Raw genomic sequence first — 18220 nt, 5'->3', positions numbered from 1 at the left:
CGTGCAGACGTGTGAGGGGAGAGACACGGCGCGTGCAGACGTGTGAGGGGAGAGACACGGCGCGTGCAGACGTGTGAGGGGAGAGACACGGCGCGTGCAGACGTGTGAGGGGAGAGACACGGCGCGTGCAGACGTGTGAGGGGAGAGACACGGCGCGTGCAGACGTGTGAGGGGAGAGACACGGCGCGTGCAGACGTGTGAGGGGAGAGACACGGCGCGTGCAGACGTGTGAGGGGAGAGACACGGCGCGTGCAGACGTGTGAGGGGAGAGACACGGCGCGTGCAGACGTGTGAGGGGAGAGACACGGCGCGTGCAGACGTGTGAGGGGAGAGACACGGCGCGTGCAGACGTGTGAGGGGAGAGACACGGCGCGTGCAGACGTGTGAGGGGAGAGACACGGCGCGTGCAGACGTGTGAGGGGAGAGACACGGCGCGTGCAGACGTGTGAGGGGAGAGACACGGTGCGTGCAGACGTGTGAGGGGAGAGACACGGTGCGTGCAGACGTGTGAGGGGAGAGACACGGCGCGTGCAGACTTCATGCTGATATTATCCTCAGCAATTCCGCAAATATCCACAGCGGCAGATCTAGACCCAACTGTGAGGCTTGATATTTTCCTGTGGGCTCCATTTTTCTCTGACTCGCCTCGTTTCCATGATGGTGGATCCTAACCCCTGTGATGACATTTCGTACCATGTGACCGCTACTAGCATGTTATCTGTAGTGGTTCCGTTGGGACAGAGCGTCACCGCAGGAGGTCGGGATGCACCGTGATTGGGAAGGAAGCATTGGTGAGGATCTTGTGTTTGAGTTCAGGTTTGACTTGTATTGTGGATTTTGCAGTAACCCCACATGTAATAGAAAGTTACAAAAATAGATACATATTGACTTCACGGGAAACTTTCACAATAAGGCCACATTTTTACCACAACATTAGTGGACGTTCTCCAGATTAAAGAAATAAAAAATCCACACTGCAGATCATTTTCTGCACCAAAAATGCTGCGGCATCTGGAAGAGAATTCTAAATTCTCATCCACTGTTTTGTTACTGTATAAAGCTGCAAATGTTGTGCCCAAAAATCCAGATGAAAAATGTTGGGATGTGTAAACCGTGTAGTAGTCAGTTAAAGGGGTTTCTTTCAGTGCATATTTATCACCCATAGTACAATTGCTAAATAATTACTGGGACCCCCACCATTTACTAGAGCTTAAGGTTTGAAGTCACCAGTTCATCCTGCCTGTGCAACCACAGTGAAAATACCTGAATCCAGCGGTCGTCATGTATGCGCAATATGCCTCCATTCAATGGCTATGGCACTGACACAGCCAAACACATTGCTAGGCTATCCTCATCTGTCCCATAGACTTTGCATTTGAGTGTCAGAGACTGAGGTCTTCGGGGATCCAAGTGATCAGACACTTGTAAACTCTCCTGTGGATATGTGATATATGTAATTTGTGGAAAACTCTTTATCTTACTGATCCAGCACAGATGCTTTTATTTGCTTTAACATTTGACTGTTAGTCACTGGCCCTCACTGTGATGCCAGTGAGTATGAGAGGCACGTGACTGCCAATGGTTGACTACATTGATATCCATATTTGCAAACATTTTTTTTGGTCCCTATGCGACTAAAGTGACAAATGAAATCACTTTGACGATTGAAATATTTTGGTGTGTTCTTCCCCCGCTGCAGACAAATGTGTCGCTATGGTGTTAAACCCTATGTAGTTCAGTCTTACAGTCATGTGTTCCCCCCCCTTCTAACTGTGCCCTGCTTCATACTAAGTTCAGTTAGTAGGATTAAAGGTAGTTGGGGGGGGAATGTTGACGGTATCGGACTATATTGGGCCCATTTGTAGTCATTGGGCTTTAGGGATCACATGAGAAGCAGGGTCGCCTGACATTTTGTAAAGTGTGCATATAATCTATGTATGTTAGATGCACCTTGTTTGATAACATTAACTCTTTTAGCCTCTCTAGGATGCTGATGAGTGGGAATGTCCTGATGATGCCACAGGTGACCACACAACCATGGGCTCTTGGCAACCACAGCCCCTTAATCAATCCAGTCTCTTCACCATTCCAAAACAGGAAGTGAGTACCCCCAATTGTCACCATCAGCTACTTGTTGTATTCTCTATTTTTCATTTGTGTGTGCATAGATAGATACTGAATGATCTGGACAGTCAGACATTTGCCAGTCACAATAATTTCTGGAGTTGTCCATTTATGAGTACTCATTTATTTGACCAACCAGTGCTGGACTGGCCGTAGAGCCGTGCACAACTTTGCAATCAGTTGTCTAGATCGGGCATGGAACAGTGGACCTCACCAGCCTTATTCCAAGATGAGACATTGGCATCCTATTCTGTAACATACTGCATATTGCGTTTATGGAAAAGTACAATCCTAGCCATAAAGACAGGATTACCAACCATAGTCTTTTTGTTCATTATTTGACATAGGGACATCATTGATGTCTCTGAAGGTGCTGCTGTGAGTTATTCTAATTGTAATTATCTTTTTACAGTTCTGTGTCTGTATCTGTATTCTGAGCAGTAGACACATTGAGGGGGATTTATTAGGGCTGGACTAATAGTGCTTTGATATACAGGTGCACACCTCTTAGGGTATGTTCCCATGGTCAGTAAACGCTGCGGGTTGGACGCTGCGTACATCCACAGCATCCAACCCGCAGTGGCCAGATGTTACATCATAGTGGAGAATCCCATGTCCACTATGCGTGCACCGGCACCCGCTGCTTATCTGTGAAGATAGAGATGCGGTGCCTCTTTCCAGACCGCAGCATGTTTTTTCCTGCAGTCTCCGCAAGATAAATATCACCCGTACAATGAATTGCACGTGGTGAATCTGCAGGGTTCACTGAACACATGCGGAATCACCTGCGTTCAAAAGCAGCAGCGCTTTGGACGCAGCGGACATGTGCTACATCCAAAGCCCTGCCGATTACTGACCGTGGGGATGTAGCCTTACAAAATTTGGAGTGTTAGCTGCTGTGCATGCGCTGAAAAATTAAATCTAGGCCAATCATGAACTGGCATAATTTGCACTATAATTTACACAACTTTCTGGCTTAAATTAAAGTGCCTCCCACTTTAACAAAAATAAATAATAATATAAAATCGAGCAGTGAACCCCCCACACAAAAAAGAAAGTTGCAATGATGGTGCATGTATGGTGCGCACCATAAATTTGTAGTTTTTATTCGTGTGGTCACATTGATAAATCCCACTCATTATTGTTATCCTTCATTTTGCTTTCTCTATAAAAATGTTGGTTTTCCATAGTTAGGCTAAGTTCACACTGCGTTAGCAGCAGCTCGTTCAGCACATACGCTAACGGGCTGCTGTAACGCAAGTGCCGACGTTACATCGCGCTAGCGCAGATAGAGCATCTGCTAGCTCTATCTGCGCTAGCAGTGACGGACCCGGAAACGCTGCAGCCCGCGTCTGTGTCCGTCACTCAATGACGGCACATCCCTAGCGCACACTCATTGTGGCCGTGCGCTAGCGATGCGTCCGACATTGCAGTCAATGGTGGCCGTAACGGATTACGTTACACCGTGTTTATGCCGCGGTGTAACGTAGTCCGTTAGGCGGACTGCCAGGACGCAATGTGAACCCAGCCTTAGACTAGTATAGCTGGAAGCAGGATGAGTGCCAGTTCAGTGGTTTTACAGATATTATAGAGGACCTTTCAATGAGGACCTTCTCCAGTTGGCGCTGCTCCACTGATACTAGAACAGATTTTCTTTTTCCTCTTGGCTTCTAAGGTCCAAAGTTACCCCCCTCTGAAATAAAGGTTCACATGCTCAATTTAACCATCTGGGTGTGTATCACAGAACTTCAATGGGTGTTTGCGTTTTCCCCTCTGACACTGGCCATAATCGTAATCATCACTACCATTCCCACAGAGAAGTTATATGGCACACAACCCGACGTTCAAGGGAATCTTTGCTCCTTCATTACTGGGGGATATAGATTTGGAACAGAGGGGCACAGAAAAAAAAGAAAAGCTGTTAGCTGAGCAGTGGCAATTGGAGGAGGTACTCGGCTTAAATTAAAACATGTAAGCTAAGAGCAGTCATGGTGACCAGTCTCCCTTCTGGTTTGTTGCATACTTTACCCTATGTATTTCAGCAGGTGAAATATGCAATGTACAATGCAATGAATGTGTTAGGATTTTAAAATTTGCTGCATGTTTGTATATCGCTACGTGTGCACTTCATTTGGGAGGAAACCTCGTGTCATGTGTTTGCAGACTTTTGCAATTTTGCCTTGTCTCACCGTGGCCTCCGTGCTGTGTTTTTGTCCAATTCACCATGAGATAGAAATGGTTCTTATTGTCTTAATAGGCTTCTAAATCTTCTGCTCCTCATTGCTGAGTTGTTGTGGCTGCATCTTGTATCTATATGGTGACATCTTATGTAAGCAGTCATTGGTGTTTTTCTGTAATGTCTTTTCATGTAGTCATTGTTACCTGTGGTCCTGGCCTTAGTGTTTTCTTCATTCTACACAAGCCGCATATGGGTGTCTCATGTGTACCACCTGGATGATGAGCGTCCTTGGAGGATGCAATTGTGAGGCACATCAGGATCTCCACGGAGCTCTTACAGCTGCTTGTTAAATCAAAATAGCTTAAAAACAAATCTTTCCAGATGTAACTTGTGTTTTTTTGTTTTTTGTTTTTTGTTTTTTTCCCCTCTCCTCAACCTGGATCAAGCCTGGCTTTCTTCGGCTTTGTTCATGCCATTCCTGTGTTGGGCATATGCTGACGTACCCATAGATTATTATTATTATTATTCAACCATTTCAGAATCTAGTACTTTTGGCACCTACATTATTTTACCTTATAGATATGGTGACTCTTGTATCTTGATAGTCAGCTCATGTGCTCTGGTTATCTATCTATCATGGTCTGGTTCCCTAGCACATGAAACAAGGGAGCCAAGTTGTCTACTTCTTAATTTCGAAGATGCGAAGAAAGCAGTCCTAGAACAATCTCTGGTGTTGCTGCATGGTCCCTATGGTTTTATAATGCGATTGAATGCTGAGCTCCATCCTTTTGAAGCCATGTAACATTGTGTTTTCTATGTAGTACGTAACCCATGGCACCTATAAGAATCCTATTTATCTGCCCAACTTGTTCGGTGCAAACTGCAAATGTAGTATTTTTGTTGTGCGCTTTTGTCCTTGACTCCTAAAAATAATTTCCTAGAGTTTTGCTACCTTTTTTTGTATTGTAGGTTTCTCGCTTCCTCCCAATGAACGCTTAATCAGACTGAGGCTTAGGCCTCTGTTCACATCAGTTTTTTGCTTCGGTCACTGTCCTCATGCCACTGTATGGGCATTTAGCTGCCATTCACTCAATTTAAGATTAAAAAAAAAAGTTCTTACTTTTGCCTTTCTGTAAAGCAACGTGGGAAGGGGCAAAAAGGCTACTCATACAAATGTAGCCTTTGCCAAAAGAACCCTTTTTGGCCTATGCTGGGTGCAGGGGGATTATGGAAAGCAGATGTGAACAGAGTCTAAGATTTCAGAATTTCTTGCCCGTAAGATTTAGACTGAAATGCAATGTAAGCTCTAATAGCTTTGTAGTGAATCTTCTCATGTGTAGTGTCAAGATCTGAACAGTGAATTTAGGTTCTCTTTTGCCCAGATTACCCTTTTTACTTAAACAGTTTCTCCATATTGAATCACTATTACGGTAAGAGCCTCCCCCAGTTTGCTTCCTCACTTGAACCTATGTATATAAGTGGTGCCCTCACAATGACTGTCCATGATGCACATAGATATATAAGCTTTCAGTATGCCCGTCATCTGGTGGTGGTCTGGGGCACTAAGATGCATTTTGTGTTTTTCCTTTTCTCTTTGCTTTCTCTTCCAGGAGGAGAAGTGATGAGGGGATTAATCAGTATGATCTGAAGAGGCAAAGGTTTCAGTCTCCTCCACAGTCGCCTTCATCTATCGCTCACCAGTCAGTGCCTTTAAGAGATGACTTCTATTATTCCTTTGATGGGTTGCCATTACGGCAATCTCTTCCGAGCTCTGATGTAAATAGTCAAGTTTCATCCGCAGCTGATTCCTGGCTGTTTGACGACATAGAAACCACTTTGCCTGTTGCTAATGACAAGGTAAAACTGGAAACAGCTCTCTGTCTTAATAATTTTAGAGTTACTTAGAAAGTACCTACTTTATGGAACTGGTGTCATAAACTCAGATCTGACATCTGCATAGTGTTTCCATAGGTTATTGTGGGTTTCTTCCACATACTGGCCCACATTTATTAAGTTTACACATGTAAATGTACGGCTGGGCTTACTGTCATACTTTAAATTCATCAGGTTAATAGATGCAAACTAGAGTTGGTGCGAATCAGTTTGCAGGAGCCGTTTCAAAAGCCAGCTCCGTATACTGTGGCTGTCGGATGGAAATCCTGAGAATCATCTCCTCCCTATCAGCATCAGTGGCTCTTCTTTTGATTAGCTGGTCTGGCCAAATGTCACATGTGTGAAGCCACAACGATGACGTTGCACCAGGCTGGTTAATCAGAAGGAAACTGATTCCTGAGGCTCGTGTCTGTTGGCCGCAGTTTACCGATTTGGCCGCTAGACTGGGTCCTGTAAATCAGTTTGCACCAACTTTAGTGCATGCACATTGATAACATGCCATTCTCCTTTATCTTTTCCAAATTCATGATGATAATAATGTGGCCGCTGATGTTACCGTAAGGGCAGGTGCAGACAAGCGGATTTTCGGTCAGAGTGCGATCTGACAAAACATCATCTCGCACTTCAACAAATTTTAGTCTATAGGGCCGAGCACTTGTCATAATTTTTCCTTGGACCACAACGGTTTGAGGGAAAAAAAATGCTGTTTGCCCAAGTTTGATCCGATTTTCAGATCACGCTCGGCCATGCAAGCCAATGAGTCTGTAGAAACCATCGGCCTGCACATGGATGACTTCTGAGTGCAGTCTGATTTTCCACTATCTGACCGAATGAAGAAGATGATCAAACTTTGATCATAGTGTGATTTGTATAATCAATCATATTCTATCAGGTGAGATAATACATGGTTCTCTGCACCTAGCCTAAAACTACTTCTGCCATGTGTATCCAAGCCATAGACAAATTTGCACTGTACAAGGAAGCAATGTGAGTGCACGCTCTATTGGAAGTCTTTTGGGACTGCTGTATAATAAAAACCGTAATTCCTCTGTTGTATTTCTCAGCTGAGTCAGCAGATCCTGGACTTGTTTCAAGCTTGTCAACAGCAAGTGTCTGACTTGAAGAAGAAAGATATCTGTCGGGCAGAACTCCAGAGGGAAATTCAGCAAATATTTCCCCGTATGTAGAATTTCCTTAATGTTTTTGAAGTTTTATTATTTGCCCATTGCAGCACTTGTGTCCTATTTACCCTCTTGTACTCTTTTTGTAGAGAGCAGACTGTACCTGGTTGGTTCGTCACTTAACGGGTTTGGCACAAGAAGCAGTGATGCAGACTTGTGTTTAGTTATAAAAGATGAGCCGGTAAGTCCTGAAACATTTAAAGGGAACTTGACACCAGTTCTTTAGTGTGTGAACCAATGCCACCACTTTTCTGAGCACCCGCAGTGCATTACACAAATGCGTCCATCACCTCCTGACTCCCCCTGTATACCATCAAAAATACTTTTTTATTTTCTCCACTCCGTATGTAAATGCTTTTGGTCCGGTCCGAGAGGCATTATCTCCTTGGCGTCTGTGCTGCCTCCTGGCCCCCAAAAGCCGTCGTCCACATAGTCGCATTAGCATTATCTGCTCATGCAGGCGCACTTTGCTCTTCCCGACTGCTGGCAGAGCACAAAGCATTACTGTGCACCTGACCGGAAAACGTCATTCCGGCGAATGGTTTCCAGTATAACTGAGCCAGAATCGCCATATATAAATTTTATGTATTGTGTTTACACAAGAAATGAATACCGTATGTGAAGAATAGTAGGGCAAAGATAAAAAAAAAAATATATAGAGGCTGATTTACTGAGGATATGTAACTTTTAGACTGAGTACACTAGGACTGTGTTTGCACTTCTGTTCTGCAGTTTGTTCAGGTCTCTGGCTAAATCTTCCTTCGGGACCACAGGATGCAGTGATGCGCATGGAGTTCAAGTGAACTCCGTTAATCGCAATCCCAAAGAATAAATTGTCACACTGCACGTAAACGTAGAATGAAAGCGGCTAAATGTAAATTTCTTGCGTAGTCAGGAGGTATACACAAGTAAACCGATCAGGGGTTTGAGGTGGAATCGCCGAATGCAGTGCAGAAAATCAGTGTGAATAGAACTTGAGACTAGACCGTAACCCCTTCACAACATGCGCCGTACTAGTACGGTGCATGTAGTGTCCCTCTCTAATGTGGGCTCTGGTGCTGAGCCCGCATCTTTCCCGGCACATGTCAGCTGTTTTGTCAGCTGCCCCTAAGCCGCGGGTGGAATCACGATCCACCCACTGCTGTTAACCTATTAAATGCCGCTGTCAATTGCTGACAGCGGCATTTAATGTGATCGCTCTGGAAGCACGTCACTAGTCCCGCCCAACGATAACACCGTCACATGATCGCGGATCACGGATGGGTTGGCATAACAACCAGAGATCTCCAGCAGACCTCTATAGTTGTCATTACCAGTTTGCCTGTGTGTAGCCGAGGCGATCGGGTTATTTCAGCTTCTAGTCTCCCATGGAGGCTATTGAAGCATGAAATAAAAGAAAGCTTTTAAAAATATTTAAAAAAATTGCCTTGCGAAAGTATTCGGATCCCTGGAACTTTTCAACCTTTTCCCACATATCATGCTTCAAATATAAAGATACCAAATGTAAATTTTTGGTGAAGAATCAACAAGTGGAACACCATTGTGAAGTTGAGCGAAATTTATTGGTTATTTTAAATTTTTGTGGAAAATCAAAAACTGAAAAGTGGGGCGTGCAATATTATTCGGCCCCTTTAACTTATTAATTTGTTGCACCACCTTTTGCTGCGATTACTGCTGCAAGTCGCTTGGGGTATGTCTCTATCAGTTTTGTACATCGAGAGACTGAAATTCTTGCCCATTCTTCCTTGGCAAACAGCTCGAGCTCAGTGAGGTTTGATGGAGATCGTTTGTGAACAGCAATTTTCAGCTCTTTCCACAGATTCTCGATTGGATTGAGGTCTGGACCTTGACTTGGCCATTGTAACACCTGGATAAGTTTATTTGTGAACCATTCCATTGTAGATTTTGCTTTATGTTTGGGATCATTGTCTTGTTGGAAGACAAATCTCCGTCTCAGTCTCAGGTCTTTTGCAGACTCCCAACAGGTTTTCTTCAAGAATGGTCCTGTATTTGGCTCCATCCATCTTCCCATCAATTTCAACCATCTTCCCTGTCCCTGCTGAAGAAAAGCAGGCCCAAACCATGATGCTGCCACCACCATGCCACCTCAGCTGTAGATCTCTGCAGTTCATCCAGAGTGATCATGGGCCTCTTGGCTGCATCTCTGATCCATCTTCTCCTTGTTTGAGATGAAAGTTTAGAGGGACGGCCGGGTCTTGGTAGATTTGCAGTGGTATGATTCCATTTCAATATGATCGCTTGCACAGTGATCCTTGGGATGTTTAAAGTTTTGGAAATCATTTTGTATCCAAATCCGGCTTTAAACTTCTCCACAACAGTATCACGGACCAGCCGGTTGTGTTCCTTGGTCTTCATGATGCTCTCTGTGCTTCAAACAGAACCCTGAGACTATCACAGAGCAGGTGCATTTATACGGAGACTTGATTGCACACAGGTGGATTATATTTATCATCATTAGGCATTTAGGACAACATTAGATCATTCAGAGATCCACAGTGAACTTCTGGAGTGAGTTTGCTGCACTGAAAGTAAAGAGGCCGAATAATATTGCACGCCCCACTTTTCAGTTTTTGAATTTCCACAAAAATTTAAAATAACCAATAAATTTCGTTCAACTTCACAATTGTGTTCCACTTGTTGATTTTTCACCAAAAATTTACAAGTCATGCTGCATGGTAGTGTATTTTCAGTGCAAAGAATCGCATTTTAGGTCAAGCATGGTAAAAACAAGTCTACAACATACTAAATGTGGCGCAAGACATGAAAGACAATATTTGGCACAAATTAAACCCAATTTCTGTAGCTTGTACCTTGGTAAATTAGCCGTATACTGTACAGCACCTGTATCTATATACAGTTACGAATGTTAATGTATCGCTGGCCTTTCCCTTTGACATGTGACCCACAAAGGTTTCTAGTTTTACTCCTGTATATAGGCATAGGTGGTAAAAGTAATCAAGAAAAAGTCCAATGGTCGGATATTGATAGAAAATGGCAATGAATCCATCGGATTCCTAATACAGACCCATTGGCCACTCCAAAATAGAATTGACTGCACGGAAGAGGACAATGGAGTTAAATAGCTAAAAGCATTATTATATTCAAGTACATAGAAAGTAAATACCTACAGGACTGACGTACACTGAATGAAAAGGCAGCGCTGGCTACCTAAGAAGTTGTAAGGTGTAATGGGGACAGTGGACTGCTTAGGCCGGCGTCACACTAGCGAGTTTTACGGACGTAAGAGCGCAGAAAATACGTCCGTAAAACTCGCCAAACAAACGGCACAATTATTCTCAATGGGTCTGGTCCTATCAGCCGTATATTACGGATCCGTATTATACGGCTTTCTACGGCCGTACAAAATCTCAGCATGCTGCGTTTGTCAGCGTATTGCGCAAAAAATACGCCAATGAAAGTCTATGGGGGCGAGAAAAATACGGATTCCACACGGACCAGCAGTGTGACTTGCGAGAAATACGCAGCGGTGTTAGTGAAAAGCCGGTAATTCAATTGCCGGCTTTTCATTTCTCCTTCCCAAACCCGACATGATATGAGACATGGTTTACATACAGTAAACCATCTCATACCCCCTTTTTTTTTTTGCATATTCCACATGTTAATGTTAGTAGTGTGTATGTGCAAAATTTGGTTGCTGTAGCTGCTAAAATAAAGGGTTAAATGGCGGAAAAAATTGGCGTGGGCTCCCGCGCAATTTTCTCCGCCAGAATGGTAAAGCCAGTGACTGAGGGCAGATATTAATAGCCTAGAGAGGGTCCATGGTTATTGGCCCCCCCCCCTGGCTACAAACATCTGCCCCCAGCCACCCCAGAAAAGGCACATCTGGAAGATGCGCCTATTCTGGCACTTGGCCACTCTCTTCCCACTCCTGTGTAGCGGTGGGATATGGGGTAATGAAGGGTTAATGCCACCTTGCTATTGTAAGGTGACATTAAGCCAGGTTAATAATGGAGAGGCGTCAATTATGACACCTATCCATTATTAATCCAATTGTCTGAAAGGGTTAAAAAACACACACACATTATTAAAAATTATTTTAATGAAATAAACACACAGGTTGTTTTAGTATTTTATTGCTCTCTCAATCCACCTGAAGACCCTCGCTTGGCAAATAATAAACCCACAATATACATACCATCCGAGGATCTGTCAGGTCCCACGAAGTAAATCCTTCTGAAGGGGTTAAATCAATTTACAGGCAGGAGCTGCGCTAAAGCACTCGCTCGTGCCTGTAATCCCCGGGTGCTGAAAGGAAAGCTGGGTGATCTGTACTTACATTGAGTCACGGTGAGGCGCCATCTGGTGGATGTCCTCATGAACTGGAGCCTTGGAAAAGTTCCCACGCTCGAGTTCATATGAGTTCATCCACCAGAGGGCGCCTCACCGCAACTCAATGTAAGTACAGATCACCCAGCTTTCCTTTCAGCACCCGAGGACTACAGGCACGAGCAAGTGCTTTAGTGCTTTATTGATGTGCAATATGTTAGCATTTGGGGCCCCATTTTAAACTTTGCCTAAGCGTAGGGCCCAACTTTGCCTAAAACCTGTCCTGCCTACAAGTGTACAAAGATATTATACAGTCACCATGTGACAAGTGGGCCTGTGTAACTTCAAATGCCAGGGCTGAATTTTAGTCCCAGTCTGGCCCTGCAGGAAACTGTTTTGTCTCCAGATATTGAAGTTCCCTTACGTCTTTGTGATCTAGCAAATTCAGTATATGCCACCAAGAAGTGGAGGACAGGTTTACAAATAGTGTTACTTTAGATGCATTGGAGCAAAAAATTTGTTGAAAAGCTTTTTATTCTCTGAGCTATTAGCTGTCTGCTACTTTGGCAATCCTTTCTTAAATGATGTAGTATAATGTAAAATGGAAAAAAAAAAAAGTAATCTGCGCTGGCGCCGAGCCTGCAATGTCAGCTCTGTAGTTTCTGGGTGCTCGCCTAACATTATGCTACGTCATCGGCCAATGATGGACTTCTTCACTCACACTTCCATTGGACGTCTTAGTTTTGTCCCAGGAAAAGTGTAAGCGCTGCAGTCCATTAGTAGCTGCTGATTGTCTGCAGTGCTCACGTAGCATAATGATGTCACGTGAGTGCCAGGAGATTTAGTGCAAGCTTTGCTGGGATTGTGCCGGTGCAGGAGATGAGTAAGGTGTTCTTTATTTTACACTACAGTATTTAAGAAGATGTTGTCCAAGTAGTAAACGACCCCTTTTGAACTTTCATAAGATGTGCTTGCTATAGTAACATCTGTCTGATGTTTGTGCCCATAGCAATCCATGTAACGTATCACACGCTTCCACGGCTCCGTCTCGTGTTGTGCAGCAGCTTGAAAGCATTTAATGCATGTGCCGATACCCGCATCAGATTCTCCTGCACAGAAAAGGATGGAGCCAGGGAAGCAGAAAAAACGAGAGAAAGGGTACATGCAAAAAGAGAAAAACTGCCCATCCAGAAGAAAATATAGAAAAGGGTTATAGGCCTCTATTCATCAAGGTATTTGTACTAGAATTATGGCCTAAAACAACTTTTTGCGTGGTCATTCCAGTTTTTGGCGAATTGGGGCGGGACGGAGTGTGTCAGCACCCACCCAACAAACTAATTTAGAGTTGTGGTTTAAGTTACGCCCAAAATGTTCCTCCGAATTCAGTGACTTGTGCCGATTCGTGAATTAGGTTAATCTTATTCCTGCATGCCCCTCATTACCACAGGTATACAAAACACCAGTCCTAATGAATCGGGGCTGTATAGTTAATCTCCAAAAAGTTTTAAAAACGCCCTATGGTGTAAAATACAACAACCTATTGTATGTATTTGTTAGATTTACTGTATTCCATTCAGCAAGTAGACACAGATATGTGTTATGTTTTCTATATCTGATGGTATTACTTACATGTTATTTTGTCCTTATTATAGTCTTGTTTCTTGTACCTTAATGCCAGGATTCACTATTTTGTGTGTGAACGTCTGGTTATTCTGTGGGGCCTCCACACTCGTCGGGGGTCAGTGTATTTTAAATCATCGCGTTTTGACAACTTTGTTTTGTCTACCTCTGTCTTTATAACAGTAAGGTGTTTATCTTTTTCTATATTTTCTTCTAGATGTGCTGTTTTTCTCTATTGTACATACCTTTTCTCCCGTTTTTCAGCTAATTACCGTATATACTCGAGTATGAGCCGAGATTTTCAGCCCACTTTTTTGGGCTGAAATTGCCCCTCTCGGCTTATACTCGAGTCATACCGGGGGTCGGCAGGGGAGGGGGAGCGGGGGCTGTCTAAAAATACTCACCTAGTCCAGGCGCGGTCCCTGCTTCCCCGGCGCCGGCAGCAGCAGCTTCAGCTTCTTCCTGTCCTCAGCGGTCACATGGTCCCGCTCATTACAGTAAATGAATATTCGGCTCCACCTCCCATAGGGGTGGAGCCGCATATTCATTACTGTAATCAGCGGGACCATGTGACCGCTGAGTACAGGATGAAGCGCTGCGGCGTCGGGGAAGCAGGATCTACACAGCGGCAGGACCAGGTGAGTATACGGGGAGGGGAGCGCAGCGCTGCACGATAGTCACCTGCTCCTCGTTCCGGGCGCCGATCTGTCTCCAGCAGTGACGCTGAGGTCAGAGGGCGTGGTGACGTGGTCAGTGCGCGCCCTCTGCTGAACGTCAGTGCTGGAGACAGATCGGCGCCCGGAACGAGGAGCAGGTGACTATTGAAAGTGTCGGGGGCCTGAGCGACGGAGAGGTGAGTATGTGATTTATTTTTTTTATCGCAGCAAATGGGGCAAGTGTCTGTATGGAGCATCTATGGGGCCATAACGTTCCTGCAGCACTATATGGGGCCATAACATTCCTGCAGCACTATATGGGGCCATAACGTTCCTGGAGCACTATATGGGGCCATAACATTCCTGCAGCACTATATGGGGCCATAACGTTCCTGCAGCACTATATGGGGGCCATAACGTTCCTGCAGCACTATATGGGGCCATAACATTCCTGCAGCACTATATGGGGCCATAACGTTTCTGCAGCACTATATGGGGCCATAACGTTTCTGCAGCACTATATAGGGGCATAATGTTTGTGCAGCACTATATGCCTATGTATTGTGGAGCCAGAAAAGCAGTCATGTATTGACCTATGTCACAAATGCCATGATTGCAGTGGACAACATAGTGGCTCTATCTGGTGTTTTACACTGCTAATTGGTAGCTCTTATGATGCAGGGAAGTGGAGAAAGAGCGGCATATACTGGGTGGTTTGGTACAAAACAGTTTACAGCATTGAGGAAAGTTTAGTTAAAATTTACCAACCCCCTTAGTGCTTACCGTACTTCTGATTTCTTGACTGTCATTCACATTCTTTATTCTTGACTAAAAACCTGATTTTTTTATTTATTTATTTTTTTTTAAATTCTTTTTGCTGTATTCTTTCTGGAGTTGACCCTGTGTGTATTTTTCTCCCAATACAGATGAATCAGAAAACAGAAGCCAGGCATATACTCAGCTTACTCCAAAAACACTTCTACACTAGACTTGGTAAGTGATTTCTGAGTAGATTAATGTGAATGTCCCAGATCAGTACGAACATTTCTAATGTTTTGTACAGGCCAGTCATTACTTCAGTAAAACTCTGTGTTCTGCGTTATAAGCTGTTCTGCACATAGCTAGCCATAGAGAGCTATGATCTATTTTGGCCTCCCCATAAACATGCTGGCTCAGCTTGTCTGCATGAGTGTGAGTGTTTAATTTTCAGTAATGAAAGATGAATGCTGTGTACTGTCCTCATAGCTTAAAAATGTTGTCCACATATCAGGCCCCTTTTTTATTTTAATTTAAATGTATTTTTTTAATTTTTTTTAATTTAAATATTTTGTTTCAATTGCACTTTTTGGCTCTTACAGGCTTTTTATTTAGCTCCACATTCTATTTTAATGTGGGTTGTGGTCATAAATCAGCTAAGGCTAGGTTCATATTGCGTCAAGTACATGGCGTTAAACGGATCCGTTAAACGCATGTACAGAAAAAGGATCCAATTTGTCGAAAAATAGGCATCACGTTATCCCTTGCGTTAACGCTTGTGACCGCGTTTTTCTCATTTGGATGTACGTTCGCGATGTATGTGTTTGTCTGCGTTTGTCACTGTCAATAAAGTTATTTATTTTATTTTTTTTCTCCTTTTGTCATCGTCGGGGTGTGGGTGCAGACTCCCATGATGTATACAGAGATATATATATATATATACAAATGTACTTACATTTCCTGTGATCTCTTGCAACACATTTTCTCTCTGACGCGCAGCAGGCCTCAGGAAAAATGTGTGCTTGGGACATTAATGGCCGAAATCATGTTTCCTGTCACATGACCACATGGACCACCCTCAAACGCTATTAAAACGTATGGTTCGATTTGGAATTTTTTCAAGATTTGCGTCTGGATGCGTTTGCCATAGCCATCAATGGCAGAATTAACGCTTTCGTTAGTATTGCGTTAGCTTGGCCGGACCCGAAAACGCTGCAAGCCGCGTTCCAAGGTCCGTCAGAAAAAAACGTTATGTGACTAACGCATGCCAATTTTGGCATGCGTCACGATGCGTCAGACAATGCAAGTCTATGGCCGCGTTAGTATGTGCGTTATAAAGCGTTTTGAGTACTTAAAAATGTGTCCGTTAGACGGACTCACCTAGCGCAATGTGAACCTAGCCTTAAAGACGCTCCGAAAAGGACAGATTACCATTGCTAACTTCCAGACGGACTTTGATAGTGGTTTTGAATTATTTCAATTGTCATTCTGCTGCCAGCATTAGATGGTGCAAAACATAATGAAACCCAATTGCAGTGAAGATTTTTAGCCCTAGTTACTAGTGATGAGTGAACGTTCTCTGATCAGGTGTTATCCGAGCATGCTCAGTGTTAAGAGTGTCTTCGGCGTGCTCGAATAATATGTTCAAAACCCCGCTGCGTCAGGTCTGTCAGCTGTTAGGCAATCCCTGCACGTGTTGTGACTGACTAACAGCGGCGAGATATGCAGCCGCGGGGTCATAAACATATGATTCGATCACGCCAAAGTCACTCAGTTAGCACCCGAGCATGCTGCTATCCGATGTCTTATTCCAGAGAAATCCTTTAATATGTAAATGAGCCGTTGCAATCTACCCCCGGCCCACAGATCCTCTCGAGTCTGCCTCCAGAGATTAAGGGGGCGTTACCAGTGACTGACAGTCTGCTCTCCTGATCTACATGTCTGACAATGGGTATGCTCCCTTTTTATTTAAAATAATCTCTTGAGGCAGACTCTTGAGGGGCCGGACATAGAGCTCAACAGCTCATTTACATACTAAGAAAAACATGAATTTTTCTGGAATAAGACCTCTGATCACAAATATCAAGATATAATTTTATTCAGTTTTCTATTACATAAACGTTCATCTAGACAGCGCAGGAGTGTTGATCCTAGTGACAGATTCCCTTTAACCCCTTCACCACCTATGTCATAGATACGTCATAGGTCATGTCCCTGCACTTCATGCGGGCTCCGGCTCTGAGCCCGCATGCTTTCCCAGCATGTGTCAGCTGATTCCATCTACTGACATGTGCCCCTAACAGCCTCGGGTGGAATTGCGTGCAACTTGTGGCTGTTAATGTTAAATGCCGTTGTCAATCTCTGACAACGGCATTTAACATGCTCTCACCGAAAACACATCACAACCCCCCTATCGGTGCATGTGTCTCATGAACACGAGTCACGTATGGGTTGGCATGACAACCTGGGGTCTGCAGGCCCCCTGTATTTGTCATTGCCAGATTATGAGCGCTGTCCCTGTATTAACACCATAATCGTAACAATAAAAACGTCAGCTCAGCAAGCTTCACCCAGCACCAGATCCCAAAAAATAGAGATACTACAGGTCTCAGAAAAAGGCACCTTTTTTTTTTTTTTTTTATTCTTTCAAAAATTTGGATTTTGTTTTTATCACCACACAAGTAAAACAGAAACTATACATGTTTGGTGTCTGTGAACTCGAAATGACCTGGAGAATCATAATGGTTGGTCACTTTCAGCATTTAGTGAAAATGGTAAAAGAAAAAGTAAAAGTGTGGATTTGCATATTGATGGAAAAATACAAATTTTGGCTCTGGGGAGACGGTGCAAAAAGCGGAAATGCAAAAAAAAAAAAAAAAAAAAAACAGAAAATCCCAAGGTCTTTCAGTCAAGTTTTTATGTGAAATATCTACCTATCAATATTCATTTAAGATCACACTACAAACTGTTATATGCACATTGTGTTTTCTTTCCCAGGTTATATTGAAAGACCTCAACTAATTAGAGCAAAAGTGCCAATTGTAAAATTCAGGGACAAAGTCAGGTAAGTCATCAGTACTAACGTATCCTGTGTTATACGCGCATCATTTAGATTTATGACATGTCGCACTGCTAAAGACAATAGGACTGTGTGGTAGTTTTCTGTCGTTGAGCTGTAATATGGATTGTTAAATGATCAATATTTAAAGGGAACCTGTCGTGTCAAAAAACGCTGTTACCTTACAGTTATTTTGCAGGTTAATAGTGTTATATAGCTGCCTGGACGCCACACTGATAACCCGGCTGCTGGGAGGAAATGAACGTTTTTCCTCTCAGCAGCCTCCTACTTTTAGTCATAAAGGCACAACCTCAATCACTACTCAGTACATAGTGGGCGGCGGCTGTAACCACGCCGTGACACTGACAGCCGGCTCAGCAGTGCATCAGTGTAGAGCTGGCTGTCAGTCAGTGCCCGGGGCGTAGATACAGCTGCAGCTCGCTAT

The 18220-nt window shown here is 43.8% G+C and overlaps 1 protein-coding gene across 2 annotated transcripts in view; it reads left to right on the top strand.

Moving 5' to 3' along the window:
• The window catches only part of TENT2 (terminal nucleotidyltransferase 2), a 49541-nt gene that overhangs the window by 3195 nt on the left and 28126 nt on the right, over nt 1-18220 (top strand). For both annotated transcript variants that reach the window (XM_077286823.1, XM_077286812.1), the window contains exons 2-7: nt 1978-2100; nt 5914-6160; nt 7261-7375; nt 7467-7558; nt 14888-14954; nt 17715-17781. In XM_077286823.1, coding sequence (XP_077142938.1) covers nt 1988-2100; nt 5914-6160; nt 7261-7375; nt 7467-7558; nt 14888-14954; nt 17715-17781 — 701 coding nt within the window. In that variant the 5' untranslated portion in view covers nt 1978-1987. The remainder of the gene's footprint in view (nt 1-1977; nt 2101-5913; nt 6161-7260; nt 7376-7466; nt 7559-14887; nt 14955-17714; nt 17782-18220) is intronic.

Source organism: Ranitomeya variabilis, chromosome 1 (genome assembly GCF_051348905.1).
Source record: "Ranitomeya variabilis isolate aRanVar5 chromosome 1, aRanVar5.hap1, whole genome shotgun sequence".
NCBI classification, from domain to species: Eukaryota; Metazoa; Chordata; class Amphibia; order Anura; family Dendrobatidae; genus Ranitomeya; species Ranitomeya variabilis.
Note: the sequence above shows the minus strand (reverse complement) of the source record. Positions and strands in the feature narration are given on the sequence as shown.